The 15,412-nt window shown below is 39.3% G+C and overlaps 1 protein-coding gene across 1 annotated transcript; it reads left to right on the top strand.

Annotated features, from left to right (window-relative positions):
* The first annotated feature begins 383 nt into the window (after positions 1–383).
* grpr (gastrin-releasing peptide receptor) lies at positions 384–13,590 on the top strand. The gene is made up of 5 exons (XM_078258430.1): positions 384–406; positions 4,806–5,174; positions 9,488–9,839; positions 12,696–12,809; positions 13,309–13,590. Exons 1-5 carry the CDS (start codon positions 384–386, stop codon positions 13,588–13,590), a joined length of 1,140 nt encoding a protein of 379 aa, XP_078114556.1.
* The last annotated feature ends 1,822 nt before the right edge of the window (positions 13,591–15,412 follow it).

Genomic DNA, 15,412 nt, shown 5'->3' with positions numbered 1-15,412 from the left:
CTCGCCTCCACATAATGACTCCGGACCCCACAACACCTTTTATTTCTTATCTCATACAATTAAAGCATGTAAAATGGCCTGGCATCTCTTGACAAACCACAGAGATAAACAGGAATTAAGGATGTTCTCTCACTGGGACATATTACACCCTGCTGGATACTGGTCATCATTGTTTCTCTGTTTGTATCTGTAATGTCTTTGTTGAAGTAAATTGGATAACCTGTAAGGGGTCTTTCATGGATCATTTCTCAGCTTGAGTGCCTGCTGATGGCCTGTCAGCCCTTTTTCCATATCTGGTACCTGTGAAGAGTTGTATTATCCTGAGGCCGCTGAGGATCCATAGAGACATCTCTTTCTACAGGAACCCGCTGGGTAATTGCAGGATGTGGACCAAGCAGAAGATCAGGTAAATTCAACCAGTCAGCCTGTGAAAACACCACATCTCATAGCCCTCACAGGAGCACAACATGACTCACTATCTGGTTAATGCTTTTAATCATTTTCGGACTACATGGGTCATAGTTTTAAATGACTGGATCTGAACTGAGCGTGCAGTTTTAAAAGATGTAAGAGCACAATCAGCACTGGCCAAGGGAAAAGGCTTCGTCAAACAGGTTAAAACTTTCAAGGAATCTAAATGATTAATTTGGCTAACTTAATTTACAGCAAAGCTGTGTGGCTCTATGGATGACAGTGCCAGTAGGTCGATCCACCACTTTGGTCCAGAACAAATATTTCAACATCTACTGGATGGATTGGCACAAAATATTCTACAGACATTTATGATTCCCAGAGGATAAAGCCTAATGACTTGAACCTTTGACTTTGGATGGATACTTCACACATTCATGTCCCCCTCAGGATGAATTGCAAGAACTTTGGTGATCCCTTAACTTGTAATCTACCGCCATCTTCTGATCAAAATTATAATTTGTCCAAGATTTTGCTTCACCGTGCCTGCATTTCCATCAGCCTCAGCTGTACTTTGTGTTTAGTGTTAATTTGCAAATGTTAGCATGCTAAACTAAGATGCTTAGCACACTAAACGGTTACACTTTACTTGAAGGTATCTACATAAGAGTGACATGACACTGTCATGAACGTGTCATAAAACATTATAAACAAGTCATAAACGGTTATGACATAATGCTTCTTTTAGTAAGTGTCATTCGGTTTTTGTCATGACAAGTTAGGGTTAGGGTTCATGTGTCATGACTTTGTCATGACAGTGTCATGTCACTCATGTAGAAAACTTCAAGTAAAGTGTTACTCACTAAACATTACCTGTTAAACATCAACACTGTGAGCATGTTAGCATACTAACAATAGCATTCAGCTCAAGGCACCGCCGTACCTCAGCATACAGAACATGGCTTGGCATGGCTATAGGCTCTTAGTATTGTCTCGAAATCAATTTTGGTAACAGCAGTCAATTTGATAAATCAATTTTCTAAACCCCTCTATCCTGTTAAGGGTGGCAGTGGGCTGCAGTCTATTGCAACCCACATTGGATGAGAGGCGAGGTATGCTCTGATCAAGTTGTCAGTCTGTAATAAAGCTTCAGTTCTTTTCAATTGAAAAAATATTTATCCCTACCAGGGTCATTTCTACTTGCAGCTTACAATATTCATCTGCATGTAGCCGACTCTGCCCGTGCTGCTAGCCAATGCAGTGGTTGAAACGGGGGCAGCAGCAACAAGAACAACATCCACTGTGTATTGAGGAAGTTAATCAGCTGATGGATGGGTAATAGCAGAGGTAAGAGCCTGTGTCACGCTATTTCAGGTCGAAGGGTAATGGGCAATGGAGAAATAAAAAAAAAGACAATGTTGTGCACATCCATGTAGTTGCTGGTGTAGGACAAAAAAGTAAATGTTCAAATAAGGTAAAGCACAACAGTTAAATCAGGCACAACGTTTCGGCCCTCACACCTGAGGAAGGCCAAATTTTGGGCCGAAACGTTGTGTGCCTGATTCTGCACTATTAAATATTTTTTCAGAGCATTTAAAGATGCAGTAGGTGAGACTTATAAAACTAACTTTCTGTCATATTTGCTGAAACTGACCCTATGTTAGAGTAGAACTACATGATGCAGGTAATTAAAAAAACTGTCTAACTGCGTGTTAATCACTGCTCATGCACACACATTCATTCTCCCTTGTGGGGGGAGGGGCTTAGGAGACCGTTTTGGGCTTTAGCAGAAAGGGGGGAGGGACTGAGAAGTTCTTCTTTTCTTCTTTTTTTGCTAAGTCCTGGGTCTTCACAATCCTACCTACATCATCTTTAACTGTTGTCCACACTTTACCTTATTTGAACAATGGGGAAATACCAACCCTGACGTCATCACACTCATTGATGTTGTATGGCTGGTCCAGCTGAAAAGCACACAAAACAGTGGATATGAATAAAGAAGCTACACAGAAATATAGCAGAGTAAATAAAACAGTTGGAATAATGATTACTTTTGACAGCAGGTAAAGCATAACAATGCTCTGATTCACTCTGTGTGTGTTTTGATAGACTCAATATGCAATATGCACTCAATTTCTCACGTAAGAAGTCTTTCTTTTTCACTCCAACAATCTCCAGACATATTTTCACAGTACTTTCTCCAAATGTTTCTGTCTTTCAGAGTCATGCTGTGCATTCGGCATAAAAGCTAAGAGGTCAAATGACTCAACAACAGATTGCTAAAACCACTAACAATAACTGCACTGCAATTACATTTCAGAAGGGCACTCCTGTGCTTGGCAACCATCTCTGTGTTTACATGCCATGGTCATTGATTGCCAAACAGTGTTTGAATGTAAACTCTCTTAGCATCAATGACATTATCTCTGTCAAATTTCATATCAATGGGAACATTTTGAGTTTTAGATACATTAAACTCCAAGATTATAAGATATAGCACTGCCATGATCCTGTTCTTGACCCTGACAAAAAATGCACTTTAGGGGCTTGGTGGGGATTTGAGACAGTGGCTATGTAATTCAAAATGACCTTAATTGCATGTAATTCCCTATCATTCTGCCCTTATTTCCTCTCGGCTCTCTACTAACATAATTAAGGGGAACCTGCATGTTTCGAAACAACTTACAATTGTGTTGTTAAAATATAATTTATGATGTAGCCTAATCTTTGCTGTAAATCCAATTTGCTTAGCTTACTGTACTGTAATTCCAGCATATGTGCATGATCCTCCCTCAAAGCTACTTGTGACTAAATATTTAACTGTAATAAAGTATCCTGCTGCAAAAGAGGCTGCAGCCCTTCGTAGATAGATAGATAGATAGATAGATAGATAGATAGATAGATAGATAGATAGATAGATAGATAGATAGATAGATAGATAAATGGATAGATGGATAGATGGATAGATAGATAGATAGATAGATAGATAGATAGATAGATAGATAGATAGATAGATAGATAGATAGATAGATAGATAAATGGATAGATGGATAGATGGATAGATGGATGGATGGATAGATAGATAGATAGATGACAATGGTAAAAAAAGAAACGCATGATTAGATATCTTTACAAACTTTTAAGCACTTTCTCTCATACGTACACACACATACATTAGATACAGTACATAACAGTTTTGTGGTATTGTTGCAAGAGTTGTCAAATGGATAGACTTAGGCCAAATGGGGAACAATTCAATTTCCTCACAATTTAGAACAACCAAACGCAAATGCTGTCCAATTTAGCTGCCAGGTGAAATTCAGAACCAATCAGCTCTCAAACACATTTACTGTATACTGCAAGGATAAGATGGAATTTTACAGCTGTGGAATATGGAGCATGCAGGAGAGAGAGAGGGCCTTGCATGGGCAGGCAAGAGCCTGCCCATGCAAGAGGAAGGGGCATGAGAGAGAGGGGTGGTATGGTGAGGGGGAGAGCAAGAGGAAGAGGGAGAGGGGAGCACAGAGGACACGGAAGAGCCAAAGAAAGGCAAAGGCACATGGAAATATCAAAAAAATTAGAGTTTTTCTTGCACATACTGTACAGTAGTTCCTGATCATTTTGCTGTTGTATAACTTTTTTTCTGTACAAGTTTTCTTTATGTATTTGCGGTTGGCTGGTGTGTACATACAATGAGATATCAATGTTTTGTTGAAAGTATAGTGTGCACCATGGCTGACATAAATACTATTCAGCTGCCTAAATATATAAGCAATTGGACAATATTACATAGTGGGGTAACTATCACTTTTTCAGAGTACACTGTCATTTGACAAGATGTCTTTGCATGTTGATTGTCTTGGTCCAAGCAATGATAAAGGAACCTTTTGTTTTCATGACCACGATTTATTCATTGATGGATTTATTTACATTTGAAAAATGGGTTAATTCTTTTTGACTGAGTAATCACCTTTTGCAGATCACATAGTGTTGTGCTGAATGTACCACGTGATGTGAGGATTGTACTTACTACTAGATTGTAATAGAACTTTGACAATTGTAAGATTGTTTCAGTAAGTGTGCCTAATCGATTGGGAAAAACTGTATTATAATGTTCTTATCTTTTTTTCTTAAATGCAATACCACATACACACATATGGATTTAGCACGTCTTCGTTGGTGCATGGCGCGTTGAGCGCACAGGGTGACACCCCACTATAGCGGACCCCCACTTTCAAACACTGAGGAGGACGTGCACTCAACTCTAAAGTTGGACACAAAATTGTCAACACTGCATTTTTTTTTTCTTTCGGAAACCCCAAAGGACCTGTCCGTAGGCGAAAACAGAATTTGAAACATTTCTTGAGTGGTCAGTTGGTGTAACGGTGGGAGAGATGGACTATCTGTTACCAAACGCGATCGCGAAGCGTCACTCTCCAAGGCACGGCACGGACGATGTGGTTCACCGGCGTGGTCATCGCTTCAATTTACGGTGTAATAAGCGTTTTGGGGCTAATCGGCAACATCACGCTCATCAAGACGTTTTGCTCTGCCAAATCCATCCGTAATGTGCCGAATCTCTTCATGTCGAGTCTTGCGCTCGGGGATGTTTTACTGCTGGTGACCTGCGCTCCGGTGGATGCCAGCCGCTACCTGTCAGAGGAGTGGCTGTTCGGGAGAGTGGGCTGTAAAGTCATCCCCTTCATTCAGCTCACCTCGGTTGGGGTGTCTGTGTTCACTCTCACGGCCCTTTCTGCTGACAGGTAGGCTACGGTTTTTGTTTATCATATTTTGTTGACCCTATAATCACTTTAAAACGGCCACTTGGCAGCGAAATTATGCAAATGTCCTCTTGTTTTTGTCGTTACAGGCCATAACTAAATGTTTTATTATTATAATAAAAATCAAATATGTAACCGTGTATTGATGTGGAGAGTATTACGCACAACAGAGCTGCTTCTGTTTAAGGCTGCTGACACGTGTACCAACCCGCTTGTACATACGGTAGCCTAATCAATTGCTAAAGAAATAAATATACTGCTCTCAATTTTGTAATTTCAAGCGTTTGAAAAGATGACTTTTGCTTGTTAAGGTGACAAAAAAATATCACTGTCACAGTGTAGTTGAAGGTTTCATGTAAAATATGCTTAATGATGCTTTAATATAAATAGCACAGTATAATCATCCGTGTAAAACCTGAGAGAGAAAAATCTGGATCAACTCAGACAATAACTTCTTGTGGGAAATATTGTTTTATGCACTTACGAGTACGCGTGGGCGTGCACATGGTTTTAGTTCTTCTTAATCTTCATCTTCATCTTATTATTTTTCCCCACATCAGGCCACTTCGTTATTTTTTCTCGCCCTGTCCTTATCCTTCCTCACTGTCAGACCTTTCTGTTGCCATGAACCAATAACCTTAGGAGAGAAAGGAGATGAAAAGAATATTGTGAAAAACAGAATTTGGTGAGTTAATTGATCTTTGTCCTTAAGCTTTGTGTAACTAATAATAATGTTTAACTCAAATAAATGATTCCTAGAGTCTCAACATGAATTGGGACCATGGCCATAGATGCACATCTTTGTTGAGCTGCAAGATTAACATTCAACGGTTAAATCAGCCATCTTGATTGTCATTTACATTATGGAAGTCACTTGGCTTATCATTATCATGTGAGTCTATTTACATTTTTTACAGCTATGGCTTATGTTCATACATCTGAATAGAGGCTGCTTCTTTCACTTTACCTCAGTAGAATAATATTACCCTGTAAAACTGTGCTGCCAAACTAAGGCAGTAATTTAGTAACAATATCAGCTGTACCTGTAAAATGCTTCAAGTTTGCATACAAACTGCAAACTTGTCACAGACATACATGTAAGTGCAGCTATCTGGAATCTGTGAACACGCTATAATCAAATTTGAGCCTTGATTCCTCCTGCAGAAGCTGTTTTAGACATTTTGGTTGGATGGTTTGCGATCAGACGTTTCTTCAAAATGAACCTCATAGGAGTAACGAGTGCTGAGGTCACAGAATGGACTAATTTTACTATAACTGCAAACAATAGCTCTCTTTATCCTTATGTGCCATAATGAATCCCTGGCCCTCATTTTCAGTTACAGGTTGGAATAAAAACTCTTGCTTTTAAGGTTAGTCGTTACAGCCACTCATCCAAAGAAAGACATCTTGGTATTGTCATACATTCGCTACAGTATTTGTCACCTAAAAGTAGCTACAATTTGCATCACATTGTAAAATAATGGGAGTAGGTGCAAAGGAAATCAGATACAGGGCTCAGAGGGTTTAACTTCACGTTCGGTTGGACAAGCTTCTCTGTGTATCGTTGGTGTTCAATAATTCTAATTGTATGCTGCAGCAACAGGAAGGTGCTGGACATGGCAGCTAGAGAGGTGAGCGTTGATGTGTCTTCACACTCACATTTAATTAAACCCCTGTGTCTATCAGTTCTGCTCCTCCTTCAAACTTTCACCATTCCGACAAAGCATAGTGAATTCACTGTGCTTTGTCATTTGGCAGCACACTGCACAGTATCATGGATATGGTTCATATTTTGTACATACCTAATCTTTGTTTGGGGAGTTTTGGGATACCTGACATAAAATAATTGATGGTCATTACATATATTTTCTGTGTAAAACCACAGGAAGTTATTGTAAATTGACTGATTTAGCTTGCTTATTAACACGGTCAGCACACATTTAAATTAGGTGTGACTTACACTTTCCGACCATATCATCATCTTTGACGTCCATCGCAAATAAACGTCTATAGATTTGCAAAGAGGAGCATGATTATCACAAAAGTAGACAGAAGACAAAAATGTGTCAGTATTAAAAAAATTGCTCTATACAAATTCATATTAATAACTACACAAGCAACAATAAAAGTTAAAGTTGAGAATAAAACCATTGCATCCTTCTTTATTCAAGTAAAAACGACTATATTTCTCTATAATGAAAAATGTAATGGAGTAAAAATAGCCTGTTGTTGTGTTGTGCAGTTCAGTTCTAAGAAAACATGTCTAAATCCAGCCTCCTGTGGGCTACTCAAAGTGCTTTCAGCTCAGTTTTGTTGGTGTCAGGGTCATGATTTCAACTGAGCACAACATTTACTGTATAATTAATTATCCTTGGATTTAATGGTGTTTTCAAATTTGTTATGGTTTTGGTGTTTTGTTCTTGTCGTATTATAGTCTGTTTTTCTGTCACGTCTTGTCTCCTTGTGATTGTGTGATTTTCGGTCTTGTCCTGTTATATGTTCTGTTTCCTGTTTTATTTTGATAGTCTGGTTTTCTGTCTTGTCTTGTCTGGTTTTACTTCATGTCTTGTGTTTTCCCGCTCTTGTGTCACCTGCCTCTTGTTACCTCGTTACCCTCTGTATTTAGTCTTTGTGTTCCCCCTGTCCTGTGTCAGATCATTGTGTGTTTTTGCGTTTGCGTGTTCCTGTCGTATCTCCCAGTGTCAGCTCCCGTCAGTTTCTGTGCTTCATGTTTATTCCAGTTTTTTTTGTACTCCCTTGGTTTTTTTTTTGGATTCTCTTTTTCTTCATTTTTGGTATTGGTTTTTGCCTGCTGCTGCGCTCAGGACTTCCTTAGTTTATTTTTGTGTTTTATCAATAAATCCTCGTCAACTTTCTCCTGCCTGCCTGCTCTCTGCCTTTGGGTCCTCAACTTCCCGGAACATAACAAAATTAGGTTTCGAGTCTGGGGAAATAGAAACAAGATGTAACTAAATAAACTTGCCTGCCTTCTGTTTCTTTTACATGGGTTAAACCTGTTCAATACTTTTAATAATCATTACGCATTCAAAATATTAATAACACCACTAGGTGGATGTTATCTTCTACATAAGGCTTGTTTTTCATTCCCTCATTTTCTATATTACTTCCTCAAGTTCAACAGGGGTAATGCTTTTACCCATAATGCAGTATATCAGTTTTAAGAGATGTTGAAGGACAACTTTTTTGATTTACAGAATGCTAAAAAAAAATGCATGTGGCTTGTTTGTATTCTAAAGCATAATATTTGCTTTGTCATTTTGGCTGTAATTGACTTTTGCTTTTTATTGATGCAGGATGACCCCTCCAACAAACCATTTGACCCCATATTTTCTGGACAAAGAGCTGCAGAACACCTGGACCAAACTTAATTTATTAACAACTTATTAACATTTGGATTGTTGTTAAAACCGAGTTAATATTTATAATTGCACATAATTTCCTTAGTTTGGCTGGTGGCTTATTATTGGTTTATTTGACAGTCTGAATGTTAATAGAAAAACAAAAGTATTTTAATAAAACAAAGCACCTTGAAGTGAAAGTTGAGTCTTTATTAAAACAATGCCATAACAACTTCTGAACTTGAGAACGTAATATCAAACTCCTGCCATAAACATTTCAACTCCACCGTACTGTTCTCTCTTTGTTAAACCAACTATAATCAATGTTTTACATTAAAAAATAGATCACATGACTACTTGTATGTAAAAGGGTCGTTGATGGTGAAGAGAATCATCTTTAACTCTGCAGTTTCCCTCAGCTCCACAGAGCTTTATACCAGTTTTCATCTTATTGTTTTGCTGCAGAACAAATAAATAAAAAATGTAAAACTGTACACTTCCTGGCAGCAAGTGGAACATTAAAGAGCAAAATCTTTAACTTAAATTCACCAGAGACGATTTAAAATGAATGCAAATGTTTGCTAACACATTCACCGTATCATCTAAACTGGTGATAATATGTCAATGTTATGTTTTCAGCTTGTTTTTGCTGCCCCCAAGTGGCCAAGAAATCAGTTAACACTGGTTTAAGTGTTAAACGCATGCAACCGCACTACAAATGAAATAAGTTGCCATTTAATGGTTCAAGTGTTAAAAGGGGACCACTTTTTATGGTACTTTTTTAACATTTGCTGCCCACAAAGTGGTGTGAGAGTAAATGTGGCTTCTCACAGTAAGATGCGTAACCTACTGATAATCTATCTATCTATCTATCTATCTATCTATCTATCTATCTATCTATCTATCTATCTATCTATCTATCTATCTATCTATCAGGTACAGGGCCATCGTGAAGCCTCTGGACATCCAAACATCAAGCACCACTACCAGCATTGTCCTGCGGGCGGCACTCATCTGGCTCTTCTCCCTGATCCTGGCTATCCCCGAGGCTGTATTCTCTGACCTCCATACCTTCAACGTCACCTCCACTAATGAGAGCTTTGTCACCTGCGCCCCTTATCCCACATCTGGGGAACTGCATCCTAAGATCCACTCAATGGCCTCCTTCCTCATTTTCTACGTCATTCCACTGCTGGTCATATCCGTGTACTACACCTTCATCGCCCGCAGCCTGATGAGGAGCGCCTCAAACATACCTGTGGAGGGGAACGTGCATGCAAGACGACAGGCCAGTGTTCAAGCTAAAGTCAAATTATCAGGGCCGTAGCCAGATTTGGGACATACTCAGGTCATGAGGTCATTGTTTTATTGCTACATTTACTTAAAGTTGCTATATGTAACTTTTTAAGGTTTCTGAAACTGTGTAATTTTTCATCTAATGAGCATAAATGACGTGTAAGAGCAAACAAGGCAGTGAAAAGAACACTATTTTTTATATAGTTTTAGTAAAGCCTCTGTCCGGGTCCGATTTTTCCCGCAAAGTCACATTACGATTTATGGCACGGTGCTACAGAGCACACATTCTGATGTCTCACAGATGCGTTATTATGGATTCCACGTAACTTCTAGGCAAGTCCCGTCCTATGAAGCAGCTCGATTGGTTGGGGTTAGGCATTGATCTCGAGTGGTTAAGGTTAGGATAGCCGATTGGTCAGCGGGATAGGACCTGAACAAATCGGGTTACGTTACCTTGCGTAAGCATGGATGCTAGAGATGCACCGATTGACCGGCTGGTGACCGGAATTGGCCGATTTTCACGTCATCGGCCATAACCGGCGACCTGCCGGTCAGTCTGACATATGCCGATTTTATGCCGGTCAAATTCACTCGGGAGGCGCATGATTTACATCGCGCAACATCAGCACCACACGTGCACATACAAGGTTTCCGCTATATGCATGTAACAGCGGCGCACTGCCGCTCAATCAGCTTTTTATGAAATGTCATAAAGTCGTAATTATATACGGCTCTGCAGAGTCGTCTGCTCTACTGATCTCAGGCAAACAGTCAGCCGCTCTCTCTCTCCCCTCTGAGGCTGAAAAACTGGAACATGAAAACCGCACTCACGCGGGTCCCGTGAAATATGACAGCTACAGTTTTTTGGAAAATAGCGTTGGGCACACTGACTTTGATGAATTTACTGTTTATCAGACCCCAGATGAGACAAGAAGCTAACGTTAGCGAACGCTACGGTCCCTCTGCCTCTGACGCCCCGCTGGCTGCTGTGTAAAAAAAAGAGACGCTGTATTCATCCGACACGCTGTATTAACGTTACTGTTTAAAATGCATTCCAGGTTAGTGAGGATGCATAGCGCTCAAAACCAACATTAAAAACCTACCGCCGGTAGCTAATGTTAGCAGCAGATAAGCCTGTTGACATCAACGGTATTGTTCATATTTATGCACAAATAAAGCAAACTTGCTAAAAAAGGAACTACACGCTGTTTTCAGGTAACGTTACTGTTGACGTTCAAACAGGCCTGTGTGTGTGTTTAGAGAAATAACTTTATACTGCAAGGCTATATTTATTTAATTTTTATTTGTTATTTATATATTATTTTATTGCCCTTACCTGTTTTCCCTGTTTTCATACATACAGAAGTTTGCTAAATATATCACATTTTTTTAGTTGGATATTGGATGTGAAAAGAAGGAAATGGTTCTTCCATAACATTGCACTTTAGATGTGTGTGAATTTCACCAGTAGTAATTTATATAGTTCTATTTTATAGTGATCGATTATCTATTCAAAAAATGTTCTATGTTCTATGAAAAATGGTAAATGTTCTATTAAAGAAAAGATAGAAAATAAATATTTGTGTGTGCTGTAAAGAGGTTAGAAAAAATGAAATCGGAATCAGCTAAAATCGGTATCGGCTGGTCAAACTCAATGAAAATGTTGCATGGGTTCCATAATAACGCCTTACAGATTTCTTTGTAACACCGGAAAAGCCTGTGTTTTTTGTATGTTTAATGTTATTTTAGAAGTTATCTGCAGTAGTTATGGCTGATACTGGAGCAGGACCATCACAGGAAAATATTGAATTGGGCCTCCGGTATATAAATACTATGTGTATTTCATTCATAACAATGCGCGATGTGGTTGTACGTTAGTAGCCAACATTAAATTACACCCCCCTTCCATTTACATGTAGCGCCCGCTTTTTATTTCTTTTTAGTTCGAGTTTGTGTTGGCTTACTATTTTCTTTTTTTGGGTTTCGTGAAATGCGCTATATTAATCTAAGTTATTATTATGTTGGTTGCTACAACAACTTCTTATTGCTTTGGCTTGTGACATAGTGACAGTGATAAACGGTATAGCTCACGATACATCCAGGCTAAGTTACCGTATGCAACACTTGAAATGCAACAATGCATCTGTAACATATTCTTTTATTGTAAATGAAGGATTTTCTGTCTGAGCAAAACATTCATCGCAACTATATGACCTCCTGGTAACGCTAATTCATTAATCTACAGCAGTCAATAAAGCACTGTAAAGAAAAGACCTTTACGACAGCAGGTGTAGTAATAACGATATCGCTTTTGTCCAAAGCGGCCGCTAGAATCGACGCTAACTGAAAATTACAAATAGCTACTTTAAAGGGGCTCTAAGCGATGTGACCCGTATTTTAGGCTACAACATTTTTTGTCACATACAGCAAACATCTCCTCACTATCCGCGAGCTGCCTGTCCCCTGAACACACTGTAAAAAAACGCAGTCTCTGTAGACAGCCCAGGGTCCACAAACGGCAACAACAACAAATTGTGCCAACCTGCACCACGAAGCAGTGTTCCAGCGTTCCAGCCAATAACGACAAGAAGGAGTTGGGGGTGGGGGTTATTGTGCAGAAGCACGGAAGGGAGTGGGAGGGGATGGGATGAGGAAGAGGGAGGGGCAAGCTAGTCTCGTTTTGTTTGAAAATACGTCACCCAACATTGCTTAGAGTACCTTTAAGTTACAGATTTTAATACTTCTTCTACCATTGACAAAAATACACTAAAATATAATTTTTTAAATGTATGTCAAACACTAATATTTATATAATGGTTCTGAAAAAAACATTTTCTACACCCAACAGGTTGAATCAAGGAAGCGATTGGCCAAAACAGTGCTGGTTTTTGTTGGTCTCTTTGCGGTATGCTGGCTTCCCTGTCACGTCATCTACTTATACCGCTCCTATCACTACTCACAGGTACACAAAAGACACTTCTCTAAATTTCCAATATGTTTATTTCTAAAAAATAAAACAACAACAACAACATTTGTAACATATTTTAACCATGTAACCAAATTATTTTAAAAATTACAATTATTAGCTGTGTAATTAATAGTCAAGTTGGAAATGGATAGTCCAATGTGTGGCTTTATTAGTGAGAAATACAGAATTTCACTCAGCCATATTGCATGATTCTTTCTTTAAAAACTTGATGTAGTGCATTTGTATAATGGAAGCAAGTCTAGATGAGTTTAAAGTTGGTTTTGAGTGTCTGATAAAACATTTGAAAGCCATTGACAACAAAACAACCACAGTAGCTCATTGGGACAGAAATTCAGATTCTGTTTGTATCTGTTCAGAGCACATATCCAAATGATGAATTTGTATTTGAGTATATCCCTAGTATAGGCACACCTCTAATGTCTGTCTGTCCATCTTATAAACCATTTTCCCAACCCTGTCTCTCCCCTGCCAGGTGGACACTTCTCTTGTTCACTTTGTGTGCAGCGTCATAGCTCGTATCCTGGCCTTCACCAACTCCTGTCTCAACCCCTTCGCCCTTTACCTATTGAGCGAGACCTTCCAGAAGCAGTTCAACCAGCAGCTGAGCTGTTGCTGTCGTGTGATCCTGAAATGCTCCTTGCAGAGCCCGACTCATTTGAACACACATGTGACGTCTGTCCGCAGCACACATCACTCTATGGCGAGTCTAAGCATTATCAATGGCAGAAGGATCTATCAGGAGGATTGTGTGTAAACTTATTTATATAATTTAATAGCGGTTTGTAAAATATCTTAAGTAATATTTGATTATTTATTTTACAAGCTGTGTGAGCATTATTTAAAAAAAACCTAAGTGCATCCTTTGTTTTTTTTGCTTTTGAGTCAGTGACTCGTACTATATGTTTCCACAAACATACTTTTTTTTTTTATTCTGTGAGCGCCTAAACAAAGAGTCTACAGCCATGATAGTAGTGAAGCAACCCTGTCTCCTAAAAAATATGTTCCCATATAACAGAAGTGCATTTCGAGGGAACCGTATCTTCCAGCGACAGGTGAACGTTATGAAACTGTTAAAACTATAATGCGTAGCAACGCTGTATATTAGAGAGAGTTTGGCCAACTAGGGAATCAAATTTTCTGAGCTATCCCGTTATGCGATTGGTTCCAAGGTGGTCACGTCACGTGTTTTGTGGACTCCATGTTGGATACCCACATTCATCTGATTCACATTTACATAGTGCAGGGAATAGTGGAAAAATGTAATAAATTATTTAAAAAATGGCATAAATCACGGAAAAAATGCCCAACTGTTGCACATTTGGCTGCACTGAAAGACAGGGAAGCAGCAAAAGATTTCACAAGTTCCCCCGTGAACTAGGGGTGGTACGGTTCATGAAAAAACATCCGAACCGCTTGGTTCGCTTGTCTCAGTTCGGAGCGTGTGTGGTTCGTCAGTACACTGTTAATGTGTACTAACCACTTACTGCCGTAGTGCCCACTTTCGACACCTATGTTAAAACACTTAGTGGAAACGACAATGGGGATGAGCGTGACGAATGCAACACATGGCAGCTGATTGGACGAACGCGTCACGTTGTTCTTGCTCCCGAATTCCAAAACAGACTCTAATGGCGTCTCGTTCTGAATACGATCTCGTATTTTACGAAAATAGTTCACCAAAAAGTGTTTCTGAAAACATTTTAAACGAGAAATAGGCCATACAGTTGCTGAATCTGTCTGCTTTTTTGATCGACAAAGGTCAGTTTAAAAGATTTTCGTCAGAGTTTGAGAGGCGCCGAGCCGACCGCTCCTCAAGTAGAGTGTGGAGTGCGGAGTGCTGCTGCTGCAGGTAACGTCACATGCAGAAATGTCAAGTGGGAGAGATAAGGAAGGCTGCCCGGAGTTGGAGGATGCGCCAGCGTCGTATAAGTCTGGTGTGTGGAAACATTTGGGATTTCATGTTACCTATGATGACAGCGGAAATAAAACAATAGATAGAACTGCCACTGTGTGCATGTATTGTGCAACATGCATTCAATATGCTAATTTTAGCTATATATCATATGCTGAAGTATATGTCTGGAGTGTTAAAGATTAAAAGAAAAAATAACAAGAACCGTGCAGAACCGAAAACCGTGACCCTAAAAACCATGATATGAACCGAACTGTGGATTTTGTGAACCGTACCACCCCTACTGTGAACCAAAAAGGCAAAAAGTATGGGAGCTGAAGGTGAAAAGAGCAAACTGGAGGCTAACTAAGTGACTACTCATTATTGTGTGAGGTAAATGTCAATTTCTCTCTTCGATATGAAAACAAATTACATTGGACAAATATAGTAATACCATCGTTAATATGTACCATGCTATCAAAAAAGTTCTAACACTGCTTTAGAAATGAATGAAGTTTGAAGTTAGCCTTATGCTAGAGTTAGCTTTTTTCGCTAGCACTCCATGTACCTAAATACTTGTGATCTTGCCATAGTCATATGGCTTTTGGTCTCAACCGAGTCCAGGTGTCTTTATTATGTTCATAGTAATATTGGAGGGAAAGTGAAACACAGCTTGGACGGGGAT

The sequence above is a fragment of the Sander vitreus genome, chromosome 1 (genome assembly GCF_031162955.1).
Source record: "Sander vitreus isolate 19-12246 chromosome 1, sanVit1, whole genome shotgun sequence".
Classification (NCBI taxonomy): domain Eukaryota; kingdom Metazoa; phylum Chordata; class Actinopteri; order Perciformes; family Percidae; genus Sander; species Sander vitreus.
Note: the sequence above shows the minus strand (reverse complement) of the source record. Positions and strands in the feature narration are given on the sequence as shown.